We start from the raw sequence: 16,772 nt of genomic DNA, 5'->3' as shown, positions 1-16,772 counted from the left end.
AAAGAGTCACCTGGGAGCCGAGAGGCATTGTTTACTGACGACTTCCTCGCCGAAGTCAAAGTGCCCAGCTCTGCACCGGGGGGACCTCCGAAACATTCTGCTCTGCCGTCCACTTCCTTCCCTCTCATTGAACAACAAAATTACCCTGATGCCGGCTGCTCGCTCACTCACTCACACACCGACCGACCTTTCTGTCCAGCAGGAGAACACGTGCTGGAGCGATGCAGGCAAGGCAGAGTCTAACAGGCAGATCTGGGCTGGAGAACAGACTAGCAGTCACCCTGTCTCTCTTCCCTCTATGTTAAATCGCTGCAGATTAGTCTGGGCGTTCATCATCCCTTCCCGCCCTTCGCTCGGCCACCTATGACGCCATATAAAAGCATATGTACCAGAGTTTACGGTGAAGGGGAGGGTATTACAGGAGAAAATCCAGCTGTTCATTTATTCATCAACCTAAAAAGTCTCACTGATGCGCAAATGACGTAGGGGAGATATAAACCAGAGCACAAAGTAACCTAGAATGTTCTACCTCTTCTCGAATGGTGTACACCTCTGCCAATTAAACCACATTTAAATTCACTGTATTTATTTTTGATCTGCACCACATTTCAAACACAAATATCAGTCTCTCAAACATTATTTTCAATAAGATCCAGGAGACATTCAATGGGTAAAACAAAATGTTATGTATCTCCCAATGTTTAAGACAGAAAAATAATACTCTGGGTCCTCCCCATGATCCGGTCCACAAAATCCCATGGAACTTGGTTGAATTTTTTTTTTCATAATCCTGATAACAAACATACAATGCAGAATAAAGCATACCTTGGCCGAGGTACATTTTAATTTACAATTTAAATTATTTATTATTATTTAAAAATAATATGACCAGGGACACAGGAGAGTAAAGTTCACATAAAGGTCAACCCTGCTTAAAAGTGAGGAGAGTAATAGGGAGCTGGTCAGAGGAGGGGGAACTGGTTCGTAGGGTAGAGGTGTGTGGAAGAAGGTCATTAGGTGTTATCCAGTGATAATACACACCAAATTTATGTGGCCAAAAAGTTTATGGGTAGAAAATTCAGATTTTTACATTCATATTCCATATTTCAGTGTTATGCATTTCTTTCTATTTTGGATGGACAGAACTTTACTTATTTGTCAGACTGCTGTCCTTGACCTGAAATAGCGTTTTAGCTCTGGCAGAAACTTGTGTACTATTATTAACAAAATTCAGAGTTCATTAAACACGTTGTCAGTGTTTATATATTGTACATCCACATCAGTCAATACACATCACACCACACATCAAATAAAAGCTGGAAGCTGGGGCCAATTCCTGCCGTCAGACTCCTTATTGTCAAAGTGTGATTCCAGTGTTTCGAAATGCGGATGAATCTCTGACAAAACACACTTTCTGGACTCAAACACATGGCATGGCACTCTGTGAGATTTAACAAATTCAGTCTACACACAAACATTTATGACTAATATGAGGAAAATGTGACCTTTGACCCTTGAAATTAAATATTTAATTCCAAGTGACAACTGGTGAAGATTTGAAGAAATTCCGAAAAGGTGGACTTGAGATATCATGGTCGTGAGGCCACTGTGACCTTGATTTTAACCTTTGACAACCAGATCGTAATCTACAACTCCAGTTGAGTGTTGGTACCAAAATTTGGAGAAACATTTATGAGGGTGTTTGTGAGATGTTGCTTTCACGAGGAAACTTGAAACTTGAAACAAATATGCTTTCTGAGTTCACAGAGACCTTTGTCCTTCAGTGCTGAGCTGAACGTTTTCACCAGATTTGAAGACATTCCTTGACATATCATGTTCAAAAGAACGCCATGGACATACAGACCGATAACCAGGAAAAATAATACCTCCGTCCACTGGCTGTGTACAGCGCAGAGCCATAAAAACATATATGATACTCCGATACTTTGAATTAGTTAATGTTTGATATGTTTCAAATGTTCTCACTGCAATATATACAACACAAATCCAAATCAACAAGCTGATTTGCTGATGAGCAACATATGGCAAATAAGACACAAAAAGTTATGATTGTGTAATAAACAGAGCTGAAGTTTTCCAGCTCGTGAACTTGTATATAAGAGCATGGGATGAGTGACATAGAGATAATAAAAGCCACAGATAAGAGAGTCAGTGGACAATATGTTTCTGAAGAGCCCATAATCATATGTGCTTTAGTGGAGTGAGTCATCGTGGTTCAAAGAGACAGGATCCATGAGGCAAATTGTCATCCAATAATGTAAAGGGGGAGCCATCAGAGAGGAGAGTGATCTGATACATCAGCAGCCTCCTGTGTCACAAGGTACCTCAAAGGAAGACACAACAATAAAAGCAAACCGCTCTCATCTCATTCCTTTTGATGCCTTCTCCAGGACACAGGAGTTCATTACTGTGAGAATTGATAACAAATTAGGAGAAAATAAAGGGTTGAAAAATAATAACTAAATGTCCCTGCAAACTTTACTAATTCGCACATCAAATATCAAAGCTGGACATGAGGAGGATGATGAAATATAGTTCTCAAAAAGCCAGATCAAAAGCTGACGACTACATAAAATTAACTAGATGCCCTGCGAGCAGATACCTCCGCCAAACCTAACTCCCATGTGTCATGTGTCCCATTACGGTGGCCCACGATATTCGAATCTGTCCTGCCACTGTTTCATTAAGAAACCAAATACATGTTTACACTTTTCATAATAACATCTCGAGATAAAAGTGAGAACATAACCTTCTCGATGGAGGTAAACATATCACGAGACATTAAACCTACACGACTACAAAAACAACTGTGATGATCCTCCTTGGACTTCTCGTCACCTCACCTGTCGGGGTCAGCCTCTGTGATGTCGATGCGTGGCAGGGTGGAGATGGGCAGACTTGTGGGTCTGCTCCGGGTCAGTGGGTCCTCCTCGGGTGAGAGTGGCCTGCCCCTGTCCCTCTCCTTTTCTGCTTGTCGCCATGACAACGGAGGCAACAGCAGGGTGCCGGAGAAGCGCCTGTGGACTCTGCACGCGTCGACGTTGAGGGTGTCGGCTCTGGCAAATGGTCCCACGGGAGGCTCCCTATTTTCCTGAGGGTAAAAAGAAAAGAGACAAAGAAGAATTGGGTTACACCGGGTCATCACAGGCTTCCGTGTAGGGGTGTAGGCAGAGATTATATTTTGGAAGGGCCTGTACAAAAGGGAGTGGGCCATTTTTCCCCACAAAAAGAGACTAACAATAAAAAGTAGATGTAGGGCAACAGAGATAAACTGAAAAAAAAGCAATAATTTTACTTTGCAACAACCTGCATTAGAAAGGCGTTAAATAGCGATACCTGGACCAATATCAGTCTAAAAAGGCTGTACACAACAGTGTAGAGATTAAACCCTTTCCAGCTCGGCAGAACCAGCTGCACACCGCCTTAAAAAATGTAAGGCACTGTTGATTAATTCATTTAACCTACCACTAGGGCATAGCCAAGACATCACAAACTTTATGGATGTTTTAATAGGCCGCTAACACTGGAGGGCTTTCTTTTTTTATCCCTCTCTTTTCTTAAATCTTTTTTTTAGTACCAAATGTATTTTTTTTTTTTTTAACTTTTTATTTTGGATTTTTAATTTTGAACAGAAAGAAATAAAGGGAAAAAAACAAAAAAACAAAAAAAAAACAAACATACAACATACTCATGGGTGTAACAGTATATGGTCACATTCTTCTCAATACATCGAAGTACAGTGTCACACTATTCCAGGCACAGTGCATACATAATCCATTTTTCCCAACGTTCAACACATTTCTCCAATTCCAATCTTAAAATATAAGTCAGTCTCTCCATACAGTAAACTTCTTTCACTATCCCCCTCCACTGGTGCAATGTTGGGGGGTCAGTTTGGAGCCATCTTCGGGTTATAGCCTTTCTACCACATGCCAAGAGAATCTTTAGCAGGTATTTGTATTTGTGAGGGATAAATTCTGGTATTTTACCTAGATACAAAGTAGTAAAAGAGTAGTCTAATTTAATTCCCATCATCTTACATATTTCATTAGTTACTTCCCTCCAATATGGTTGAATTCTTTGACAAGCCCAAAAGATATGAAAATGATTGGCAATAATGGCTCCACATTGTCTCCAACAAAGCCCCGGACTCTGAGAGCCTGATTGCAAAGCCGCTATTTTAGGAGTGATAAAAAACCTCACAACATTCTTCCAACCAAACTCTCTTAATGATCTTGAGTTTGCAGTGGTTGCTTGTGTCTCACATATCTCCATCCAGGACTCATCTGATATTTCTGTACCAGACTCCTTTTCCCATTTTTGTTTGATGTATAACGTAGAGTGATTTTTGGAGGTTTGTATACTTTCATGTATTCGTGAGATCAGTTTTTTAATGTTGTTTTTTTCATATGCTTCATGGAATATAGAGATCAGGTTATATTCTTTCCCCGTTTTGATTTGTGATATTTTATTAAAGTAGTCTCTGGCTTGTAGGTATCTAAAAAAATTGCATTTTTCCAATCCAAATGAGTCAGAAATTTCCTTATAACTCTGAAATTTACCGTTAGAAGTGAGTGAACAAAAGGATGTGATGCCTCTCCTAATCCACTGTTTAAAGCTCCCGTCCAGTCTCGCAGGTTCAAACTCTGGATCATATGCTACCCAATTCAAGACCCTGGCCTGTTTCTCTAACTGCAATTTCCTCAACATCCTAAACCACAGTTTAACCGTGAATAGGGTCCATTGATTCAAGCTGTTATAATTCTTTTCTGCTTGGCTTTTGTTTCCTAATATTGATTGTATTGGAATATCTGTCTGTGTAATTTCCAAAGACTTCCATTTAGATTCATAGTTTGGTGTACACCAGTATACTAAGGGTTTCAATTGTGCAGCATGATAATAGGCCTGTAAGCATGGTAGAGCTCTCCCTCCCCTCTCCTTCTTCAGCTGCAGTGTCTTGAACTGTACCCTCGGTCTTTTACCGTTCCAAATAAACCTTGAAATCCACCCGTCCCATTCATCAAATTGTTTGGGTGGTATCTCCAGGGGTAAGGACTGGAAGAGGTAAAGAAATCGTGGCAACACATTCATTTTGATTATTTCTATTCTATTGCTCATATCCAGCGGGAGCATCGTCCATCTAGAGATGTCTGATTTTACCGCTTTGTTGATGGGGCCATAATTAATTTCAGAAAGCTTCGACATATCTTTTGGTAGATTTATTCCTAGATATTTTATTGTGGAAGAGTCCCATTTAAAGTTGTACTTCTTTTTTATATCTGGATGGGGAGTATAATTAAATGTAAGGGTTTGAGTTTTTGAAGTATTTAGCTTATATCCAGAGTATGAGTTGTAAGTCTTTAATAGACACATCAATCTGGGGATGCTCGAGTCAGGGGTTGTGATAAAGAGCAGGACATCATCCGCAAACATACAAATTTTATGTTCCTCTCCTCTAATAGTTATCCCCTTTATCTCAGGATCCTCTCTAATTGCTTGGGCCAAAGGTTCAATAAATAAGGCAAACAAGGTCGGGCTCAGGGGACATCCCTGGCGTGTCCCTCTTTCTAGGCGAATAGTTTGTGACAGGTTTCCATTTATCCTAATCCTGGCTGTTGGAGAGGAGTATAACGATTTAATACATGTGATGAAGCAGTCCTTAAAGCCAAATCTTGCAAGTACCCTATACAAATATTCCCAACCTACTGAGTCGAAAGCCTTTTCGGCATCTAGACTAACCAACATTGCACCAATTTTGGCCGAAGTAACATGACTCATCACCTGTAATGTTCTCCTTAAATTATCCTGTGTCTGTCTATTTAGTACAAAGCCTGTTTGGTCCAAATCTATTAGCTCCGGGATAATAGCTTCCAGCCTTTTAGATAGGACTGAGGCAAATAGTTTATAGTCTACATTGAGTACTGATATCGGTCTATATGAGCTGCATTCCTTTTTATCTTTACCTTCTTTTGGGATGACCGAAATGACTGCTTCCTTCCATGACTGTGGGGCTTCTCCTGTTCTCAAAGTGTGGTTAAAGCAGTTAAGCAGCATAGGTGTTATTTGTGTTCTAAATGTTTTGTACCATTCAGACGAATATCCATCTGCACCAGGAGCTTTATTAGTTTTCAATCTTGAGATGGCTTTATTCAGTTCTTCTAGCTTTATCTCAGCCATAATTTCTTTATTCTGTTTTTCTCCTATGGATGGTAGGTCCAGCGAACTTAGAAACGTCTCTATTATTGTGGTATCGGCTCTGGTTGGTTGAGTGTACAAGTCCTTATAATATAGTTCAAAAGAGCGTTGGATGTCTTCTAGATTACCGCTCATATTTTTTGTCATAGGGTTTCTAATTTTATATATTGTATTCTTTTCCTGTTGTTTTCGTATCCTCCAAGAAAGGAGTTTCATAGCCCTCGATCCTGTCTCATAGTACTTTTTTTTGGTAAATTTAAGTTGTTTTTCAATTTCCTCATCATATATACCATTTATATCTTGTTTGATTTTATTTATTTTAATTAATATTTGAGGATCTTTTTGTTCTGTATGTCTAATCTCTAGTGACTTAAGTTCCTCTTGTAATTCGTTAAGTCTTTTCTGTTTTTCTTTTTTCCGTGAGGCCGTAAGGGCAATTATTTTACCTCGAATTACAGCCTTTGCTGCATCCCACAAAGTATTAGGAGACACTTCTCCATTATCATTATACTGTAGGTATGTTTCAAATTCCTGCTGGATCTGTTTCTGTACTGCTTTGTCATTTAAAATGCTTGTGTTAAGCCTCCAAAGTGTATTTTTCCGTTGGTTGTTTAAATATAAGGTTAAATATACGCCTGAATGATCAGATACGTCTCTAAACCCTATCTCACAATCTCTGACCCTATGCCAGTCTGATTTATACATAAATAAGTAATCAATCCGTGAGTAAACAGAGTGACAAGGGGAGTAATATGTAAATTGTTTTTCTATGGGATGGGACTCTCTCCACACATCAATCAGGCCCAGTTGTGTAAGCATTCGCTGAACCAAGATGGCATTTGGGCTTTTCTTTTGGCGTTGGTTAGATGTATCTAATTTTGGTTGAAGTTGGATGTTAAAGTCACCACCAAGAATCAGGGTTCCCTGTGTTTCCTTTACCATCAATTCGAATATTTTCTTAAAAAAAGATTTGTTACTCCCTGGGGGAGCATACACATTAAATAAAGTTACTGCTTCATTATCTAATTTGCCTTTTACTAAGACAAATCTCCCTTCATTATCTTTCACCTGAGAAATAAATTCAAAATTTACTGCATTGGGGATCAGTATGGCCACACCTCTCCTCCGGCCTGATTTATGAAATGAATAATAGGTATTTTGAAACCCAAGCTTTTTTAATTTTTCATGTTCAGAAGAAGAGAGATGTGTCTCCTGCCAATATATTATCTGCTGCTTTTCTCGCTTCATTTTTGCAATAATTTTACTCCTTTTTATCGGGTATGCAGCCCATTGACGTTCAGTGTGACTACTTTATACTCCTGACGATGCATATCTTTTTCCAAACTGTGTTAATTTGTGTGACATTACCCATGATAACAAGAACAACGAACAGTGAACAATGAACTAGAAAAACAGAAAAAAAAGACTTCCAAGTCCGAAGTTCCAATAAAGCTTCAAAATGAGAGGAAATCCTCGCGTCCATCGAGGGCCTCTCTGTGTCAGAGATGATACTCTGCACCGGTAACATTTAAAACAGCTCCCAACAATCGGTAAAAAGTTCAAACCTGTCCAGCTCTGTGAGAAACGATAGTCAGTGTCTTAGTAGCTCACCCACAGACGCTTCACTCTGCAGCGTCAGATGTTCCCGGAGTGGCGCGCTGAAAGCTCCGTAGTTTCTCCCTTATCCGTCCGCGATCGACCGCCCGTCCGGATCGATTTGCACCCGCTTTCTCCCACGTCGATAATCTCCGTTGTTTCTCTCCGGTAGGGTCTGGCTCTATCTCATTTTCCAGAGTGATTCCTCTCTTCTTCAGGTCCTTTGCCGCCTCCGCCGCGCTCTCGTAGATCCGGATGCCGCTGTCAAAAAACACCTTCAATTTAGCTGGATGTGGCGTCTGGAAGCGGATACCCTTGGCTTTGAGCTCTCTCAGCATTCCCGCGTATGCCTTTCTCTTTTTCAAGATCTCGGGAGGGTAATCTTGGTCGAAATAGATCCTTTTCCCCTCATATCGAACGACTTTTTTCTTCCATGCTGTGTGCAGCACCTGCTCTTTCACTCTGAACTCGAGGAAGCAAATCACCAGTGATCTTGGCGGAGCGCCTTGGGGAGGTTTTGGAGCCAGTGCCCGGTGGCAGCGCTGTATGCCGAGGTCCATGTCCGCTACCGGCATGCCGACTTCTGATTTTATTAGCTTGGTCACAAACGCCGACAGATCGGGCCCCTCAGACTCTTCCGGTATTCCGTGTATACGGAGGTTGTTTCGGCGTGAGCGTGCTTCTAATTCGGTTAATTTAGCCTGCAAAGTCTCTTGGGTCTCTAATGCCTGGATGAGAGCCTCCCTCGCAGCTTCATCCCTGTCTTCGATATCAGATATACGTTGTTCTACCTCCGCAACTTTGGCTACAGTAGCATTTAGCTCGCTAGTAGCTTCTTCAAGTTTCTGGTTGATTTCTCCTTTAAACTCGTTCAGTTCCTTCTTCATGTCGTTGCGAAGAGAGCGTCGGAATTCACTCCTTTCACTTTTTAGATCTGACCTGAGTGCCCGAATCTCGTTGTAGATAGCCTGCATGTTCGGGTTAGCTACTTCTTTATCAGCGCCGCCATTGTCCTCATTGCCGTCTTCGTCTTCATATGTTTCGTCGGATGTCGCCGATTTATCACGTTTTGAGCTTGGTTTAAGTTTAGTCTTTCTTTGCTTCTCCCCTTCCATGGTTAATATCAGTACTTTTTTTTTATCAGTAGGGTTTTTCTAAGGGGATTATATCACACCGGGTGGGAGCGAGATTTTCAAGCAGCCATCAGGTTCAGCGCCACCGGAAGTCCCCCAGTACCAAATGTATTTTAAACAAAGTTGGCTGAGGGCAAGCCAGTGTCGCCCAGGCCTATTACTCGCTACACGTCTGCCAACATGACTAAACAGAAGGAAATTAAAGGTTAAAAATTTACATTTTATACAATATTGTAGAAAAAATTTAATTAAATAAACCAGACAGCTTTGGCAGCCATTAAGATGTCTTTTTGAGAGGCTGTCAAAGAGAAGTACAAATGTTTAAACAATCTGCCCATCCTGCAGATATCCCAATACGTTTTCATGCTCTTTATCAAAGTGAGAAAAATTTAATATTTGATCAAAACTCATTTCAGGCCCCTCGACTCCTGATCTGCCAGCTCACATTTTTATGAAGCCGAGTAGAATATGAATCGTGTGTTTAATACAAGTCTAGCTGAGTGTTGAGCTTCCACTCAAGAGCCCTGGCTTCTTCCCTGGGATGACTGGCTGTAAACAAGACAGGGCACTGAGGAGATGGAGGCGGTCTGCCAGAACTCATTCTGCATACATCGCACTCCACTTTATGTTCACTGCACACAAGTGTAAATGAAACACACTGAAAGGTTTCAGACAAGCAGGGCAGGTTTATAGAGGCACGATGGGAAATTGAGGAATCTCTTCGAACGCAGCTGTGGAAAAAAAGAAACTGGACGGAGGAGACGAGTGTGAAAGAAGGAGGCTGACAGTGAGTGAGAGAGTGAGTAGGAGAAAGAGTGACGCTCACCACAATGTGAGAAGGTCAAGGTTGCACACAATCAAATACTAACTCCATCGCCAGTCGAAGAATCCATCTAAAGGCATTTAGCAACAAGTAGATACTGAATTTTCATAGCTCTTACCTGTTACACTTGTTCATGCAACTTGTCAAGGGGAAGCATCTAAAAAATACTCTAACTATCTAATCAGCTCCTATTTAAGTCCATCCATCCATGATCTATGCCACAGGTCACATGGAGGGCTGGAGCCAATCCTAGCTGACATTGGGCGAGTGGTGGGTAAACCCTGAACAGGTTCCCATTAAAGTTAAGAAAGCCTAATGAGTCCCACTTGACTCTTTGTCATAGTCATGGAGTTCCTCTCTGAAAAAAAAATGACAGTGTTTCAAGTTCTACGAGAAATTTTAATTATATCAAAAATTATGTAATTAAAATGGGTGTGTGGCAGACAGAGTGGTGCCACATGATGAAATAGAGAGCTAAGGAGGATTAGACAAAGACAAATGTTGACAAGACAATAAGCAACAATGCACCTCCTCGTCCGAGTGAACGCGACAGACACAAAGAAATGAGCCAGATAAAAAGCAGAGAGGAAACATGAATGAGAGAGTAAACTGCCAAAAGAAGAAAACTTGGAAAGTGTCTGAATGAGAGAGGGGGACGAAGATAAACCACAGACAGGAGACAGCCTTACTATTTTTTAAAGTCGGTAAATGCAGCTGAGCTGACTCCCCTGCTCTTTCTAAGAAATACAATTTATGTGATTTATTGTGCCTGTCTTTTAAGAGACGTATCAACTGCGTCACAAAGAAACGGCTGAAAATCCAATCTGGCTAAACACAACTCTGTTCCAGTGACTCACTACTCTCATCAATATGTCACAGTGCCCATGCTGTGGCACTGCCAAACTAATCATCATTATCATTGTGGTCTGGGTATTGATTGCATCTCTGACATGTAATTCTAGTTGTTCATCGATCTTCTATTCCAGGGGAAATAGTGTTGAATTACTTTGCCTGTGTATAACTCAGGAATAGGATGTTGTTCTTTGAAAACATCAGTAAATTTTGAAACCTGGGATCCATCCATGTGCTGGAGCATGGTTATAAAAGGACAGGAAGGGAGATGAGAGGTAGAACCATCGGTCTCAAATGGAGGGAGAGTAGCTCCAGTGTCAAGCAGAGGTGGAGTGGGTGTTTTCTACAGGAAGATGAAAAGGCCTTTCCTGGCTGCAGATCTTAAACAGCTCCCATGTTCTCTGGAAATGCTCCAAAAAGCCTTTTTGAAGAAGGTGATATAAAGGAGAGGGCTTAAGAAGGGATGCTCTAACAGCATGTCCTGATGTGGGGCCTGAATTATTGAATCTTTGAGCCAAGAGAAGAGAAAATAGGCTTAATTAAAGGTGCTGAAGAATCTGAATGAATGGTAGGAGATGAGCACGCAGATGTATGAACCGAAACACATTTTTTTTTCGAAATTTTGTGAAAGTTTTAAGAAGCCTGCACAATCACTAATGCATAAGGTGCCATTATTAGGAGATCTTCATAAGATACAAACTGCATTTCCTATGACCACAATCACCTCTGAATGAAAGTCAGAAATTCACTGTAATTAACTCATGAATAGAGCCGAACTATTTTTTCGTTTGGCAGATACAAATATTGAAATTGATATTGACCTTTCATTGACATATCAATACTTGCATTTATGTTTGACTATATGCACCACTATGAACATGTCTATTATACAGAATAAAATGAGCAGAATTTTTTTTAATCTATCTATTTATTTGCTTTTATTTGTGTTTCCATTTTCCTTTTAAAGTTAACATTATGGTTTAACTGTAAAATAGCAAGCCTTAAACATCAGCAATGATTCTTACTAATGTTTTCATATTTATTCCAATATAACATAATATTCCAAAAATCCACCTTGGTCTCTCTTCTCTTGACGTTATTCCTACTGACAATTACACTAGATTACATTGTGAATCTAATGTAATATGTTTTAGATTGAATCAGATTCATGACAGCAGGCAAATTTCTTGGATAACTCTCAGCATCTTGGCCTCTGATCTCCAGCTGGACAGAGTCATAGTAAATGATGTGGTCTGCCTGCACAGTCATAAACACCCGGTGGCCTGGAGGAGAAGCAGATGGGCCTCTCTGTCAGATCTCTGTCTCATCCTCCACGTTTCCACTCAGTCTACGGCCTGCATGTCCCCTGGTGTGAGCTGCCTTTTAACACCACTCCTCCTCATCCTCCTCGTCCTCCTCATACTCCTCATCCTCCTCATCCTGCTCTTCCTCTGTCTTCTGAGCCCTGCACCATCCTTCAACTCTCTCTCTCCATCATCCCACCTCTCTCACACAAACACAGAACCCGCTGTCCCTCACCCCTGTCTCTAATCCAACAGACACGTCATCTCCCTCTCTGCAGCATGTCCTGCCAGCGAGCGCTCTGTTGTGTACGGTGCAGTGATCTGTTCATGAGTCACCCAACACAGCAAAGACAGCACCTTGCTGCCTCAGTGTTTTCCCATTGTATCTTTCTTTGGAGGAGAATCAGAATGACAACATAATGAAAACAAGATTGAGAGTAAGCATCTAAACTGCAGATTGAGGCACTCCACTTTCATTTTCAGATACAAAGAAATCATGAGTGAATGTGGAATTTATGCATGAAGGGATTGGTAAAATCAATACTTACATCCGCCAGTGTAACCCCCTGTGAACTCCTGCTTTTCTTCATCCTGAGGGATGCTCTGCTAGAAGCTCTCTCTCCCTCTTTCTTGCTCTCTCTCTCTCTCGCAGCTCTTTCCTGCTTGTCCTGAACCGGTCAGCCTCACCAGTCGCCTGCACTTGTGAAACACAGAGGGAGAAGGTAAGCAGGGGGTGACAATGAAAGTTGCTGCACCTCCCTCCTAGTGAACATCACGTCTGACATTTTCGTCTCACTTACGTTATTGTTCTGCAGTAATTGGAGAAGTCTACACGGGGATGCATTACGCACGGATTTGCACAAGAAAGCAGACATTACATGGACTGTGAGGGATTACCTGGCTCAACTGTTACAAGTTTGCACAAGTTGACATGCATACAGTCCTGGAATGAAGTGTAACAAACAGTGAGGGCAAGAAAATACAAAAGCCCAAAAATAAATTTTTAATACTGTACTTTTAAAAACATTTGGAAATGGTTCAGAGTGAATTGTGTGAAGTGTGAAGCTTTGTGAGATTCTTTGATCCCTGGATTTTACCTTTAGTGTCAGTATGAGTCTGATATTCCTGGTTTAAAGTTGAATATCTTGACAATTATTAAATCAATGACTGTTGAAGTGTCCCTGAGAGAATGAGCTGTTGTAGATCCTATAACTCTTCCTCTAGCGCCACCATAAGATTAGCGTTTGTATTAATACATTAAAACTTAGGTTTATGACCAAACACCATTCCGGCCTCAGCTGTTGTATGTGTTTAAGCTAACACACAAAATCAAGATCAAGAACAGAGTTTATGCAGGTTTCAACAAGTTGCATTTTTAACCATAATAAAATTTAACATCTTTGTCAAGAACAACGCACATAAAGGAATTGGTGAGTCCTATAATTACTTGATTAAAGATAAGATCAAGTCACAAGAATAACCTTTGAAACATATCATTATCGCTAAAAATCCATTTTAAAGCGGTGTGGGGACTTTTACCTAATTTAGTGCGTAATGTTTTGAAATATTAATATTAATAGACAAACATTTTTGAGTTTTTGAGATCCAGCAGAAACACTAATTAAGATATATAGTACATATATATTTAGCATGGCTGTAGATTATGTCCGGTTTATACAAAATATTTGCCAACAACTAAGCTGAAATTCTTCAATATTAAGTGTTGTCTAAGCACCAGAATGAAAAGTTGCTTATTTGCTATATTTTGATAAAATCAACGATGACTGTAAGAAAAAAGGATATGACCAAAGTTGGCTTCATGGGTAGCAGTTGTATAAATGTATGGGATTATTCGTAAATGTGCTAAAACAATGAAATTACTTTTAAACCTTGGTTTGTATTATGGCACTAACATATCCTCAGAATGATTCAGAGTGACGTGTTACAGTGCTGTCTGTCCCTAGAGGCCTTTCAGTCCAGGCCCGTCTGTCACCCTCCTCTGACTGCACACTGTGACTAATCTGTGTGACAGAAATGAATCGATATAATCCGTGTCAATAAGGACACCCCCTCACATTACCTCGACGTTGGCAGTCACAATGAGTCCCTGTGTTGAGGTCAGTGTAGGACTCCTGGTGAGGGAGGCTGTTGTCGGTGCTCTCAGCTGCTGCCAAGTCAAGTGGCACGAAAAGAGAATTTCTGAGCAGCACAAATCCACCCCATCTTGTTTGAAGCTTTTGAAAACCTACATCTAAATGTGCAGATTCCTGATGTTTTGAGTTATTATGAAAAGAAAATGACACGAGAGGTGAAATGACAGCAGATCACACGGATATTCTGTGTTTTGAGCGTCTGTGAGACAACTCTTCGGATTGCTGGTTCAAATCGCAGCAGGAGGGAGAAGTTCTCAATAATGTATGAGGATGTGTGTACAACAGGGTTCAGAAGAACACTCCTCAAATGTTTTATATTTCATGATACTGGCACATGTTCTGCTTCTTGAATGATAAAGCACCCGTCAGCTTTACTCGTATACATTATTTTGAATTCAAAAGATTGACCAAGGATAGTGGGCTGTAGACTGGTTAATTATTAATATGATCTTATCAATCCAGCCAGTAGGAAACTATTCAACATTTGTGTTTAATGGGTCAATCTCATTCTGAAGTAGGGCTGTGCTGTGATGTAAATGCTAATGTCAACATGCTAACAATGATAATGCAAACATGCTGATGTTTAGCATGTAAAAAGTTTATCATCATGTTTATCATTACTGTAGTTTACTATATTAGCATGTAAGATTTTTTTGATTAGCACTAAATACAAACTACACCTAAGAGTGTATTTTTCAGGCATTAGTAATGGATAAATTGATCAAATTTGTTTTATATAAATATAAAGATTTTTTTCCTCAGCAGACCATGACTATCTTTAGAGAATTTTACCAAAACCAAAACGATAGCTGTCAAGATATTTCACTGAACACCCAAACAATTGTAATAATGGCATCAAACGAAAAGAGAAGTCAGGGGATGCCCAGTCAGCCTGATTCATCCTGGAACTATATTACTCTCTACATAATTTATAGTCACCCATCTCATAGTAGCAAAGCCATTTTTACTTAGAACCAAATTGACAGCCTAATATGGCACTAGGGAAAATCAGAGGATCATCAAAGTTAGTAGGATTCATCCTCTACGGAACCATGAAATATTATCTGATTTTGATTTATCCACTACACAGAATTTCCCCAGTAAGTCTTAAAGATATTTCAATCTTGACAAACTTGCTGGACCATCCGACCTGAAATACTATCTCTGTACCATGTTGCTTACTTTTTTTACAAAATAATATGTATCACAGCTTGTTCATACCATTTGTGTTCAAACTATGTAAGTACATCCATGATAGTAAGATCCTACAATTTACAGCTTTAGGACTAATAATACTAATCAGCAAAGAAAAGGTCCTGAGAGATTAGTTTGTCTTCTTCATGCCACCTGAGACACTAGGAAGCATTTGCTCTGTGCCCAACAAACCCAACAGGCTCAATTAACTGTGAAACTGTATCTGTGTTGTGTTGAGTAACAAGCATCTGGGGGAGTTCTCTGCCTCTCAAAGACAATATATTGTGGATTCAGGTGCACTACATTATTTGTTAGTTTTTAGTTGGATTTTCAAGATTGTGGTATCTCGGCGGACTTGACTTGTGTAAGGCAAACATTGCTTCCAGGCAACTGCGCTGTTCAGAGATAGTTAAGAACCTCATCTAGATAGAACTTCAATTCAAAAGTCTTCTATGAATGAGTTTGTATCTAACAATTAACCAGATAGAGGATAGGCCCCATTCATGGATTTTTATAGCAACAGTTGCCATAATAGAAATGGTTAATATCTGTGAGAGCAGTGTAGTACTGCATGTTATGCTTACAAAACTGAAAGAAACTGTACTTTGTGGCCATCTGAGGCTCTCTGAGTCCAAGGCGACAGGACAATAGTCAATTTAAAATTTCCAAAGAGGTAAAGAACAGGATTAATGAAAATCCATGTGTTTGACTTGGTTGTTACCAGTGAAGGTTTGTCATTTGTGTTTGTTCAATGACTGAAAGAGTTCATTGATCGTCAGAAGTCAAACACTTTTCTGTTACCTGACTAATCAGTTCACAAATTGTCTGCAAATAATGTTAGTGCCAATGTTTTTTCAGTCTCTGTGTAGTATGTGGAAGCGACACGGGTATTACTTCCTCTTTGTGGGTACTGTTGAGCTTCTCTATATTTAGTTATGGTTTCGACCTTAAGGTATACTGTGATTTGGTACAAAAACAATAAAGTTGAATTGAAATTTGAATTTGCTTTTTACTTTACAATCTGATTATTTGATTAATTCCTTTAAGGGATGACTTTGGAATATGCTATTGACATGTGTAGTTGAGCCACGGACACAGCAGATTTCACTCCTGAATTTTTACTGGCATCAAAGGGGGAAAAAAATGATCTTGGCTCAGTAAAAAGGTCAAAACTTTGTTGATACATCCAGAGGAGAAATGAGATTATGAGACAATGAAGACATTAAAAACGAAAACTCAAGAGACCACTCATTTTGAAAGAACATCACAGGACAGTGGATTCAGATTGCCCTGCCGTCTCACTGCCTTCACTTTTTAGAGAGGCAAGCTTCAAGTGACCTCTCATTCTCATAACCCCGGCAATGCATCATCCCCACGGAGGCTGCCGGGAGCTCTACAAATAATTGGTGGTTGATGTGAAGCGGGCAACAGAATGCACAGTCATGAGGCAGCACTCAACATGCTGATTGTAAGAGATCTGAGGGGAACACCAGGGAATTTT

The 16,772-nt window shown here is 40.2% G+C and overlaps 1 protein-coding gene across 1 annotated transcript in view; it reads right to left on the bottom strand.

Moving 5' to 3' along the window:
* LOC133018694 (cAMP-specific 3',5'-cyclic phosphodiesterase 4B-like) overlaps window positions 1-12,514 on the bottom strand; it is a 43,101-nt gene extending 30,587 nt beyond the window's left edge. Inside the window, exons 1-2 of the mRNA XM_061085115.1 lie at window positions 12,473-12,514; window positions 2,865-3,112 (exon numbers count right to left, since the gene is read on the bottom strand). Of these exons, the coding sequence (XP_060941098.1) occupies window positions 2,865-3,112; window positions 12,473-12,514 (290 nt within the window). The remainder of the gene's footprint in view (window positions 1-2,864; window positions 3,113-12,472) is intronic.
* Between the last annotated feature and the right edge of the window lie 4,258 nt (window positions 12,515-16,772).

Source organism: Limanda limanda, chromosome 13, assembly GCF_963576545.1.
Source record: "Limanda limanda chromosome 13, fLimLim1.1, whole genome shotgun sequence".
NCBI lineage: Eukaryota > Metazoa > Chordata > Actinopteri > Pleuronectiformes > Pleuronectidae > Limanda > Limanda limanda.
Note: the sequence above shows the minus strand (reverse complement) of the source record. Positions and strands in the feature narration are given on the sequence as shown.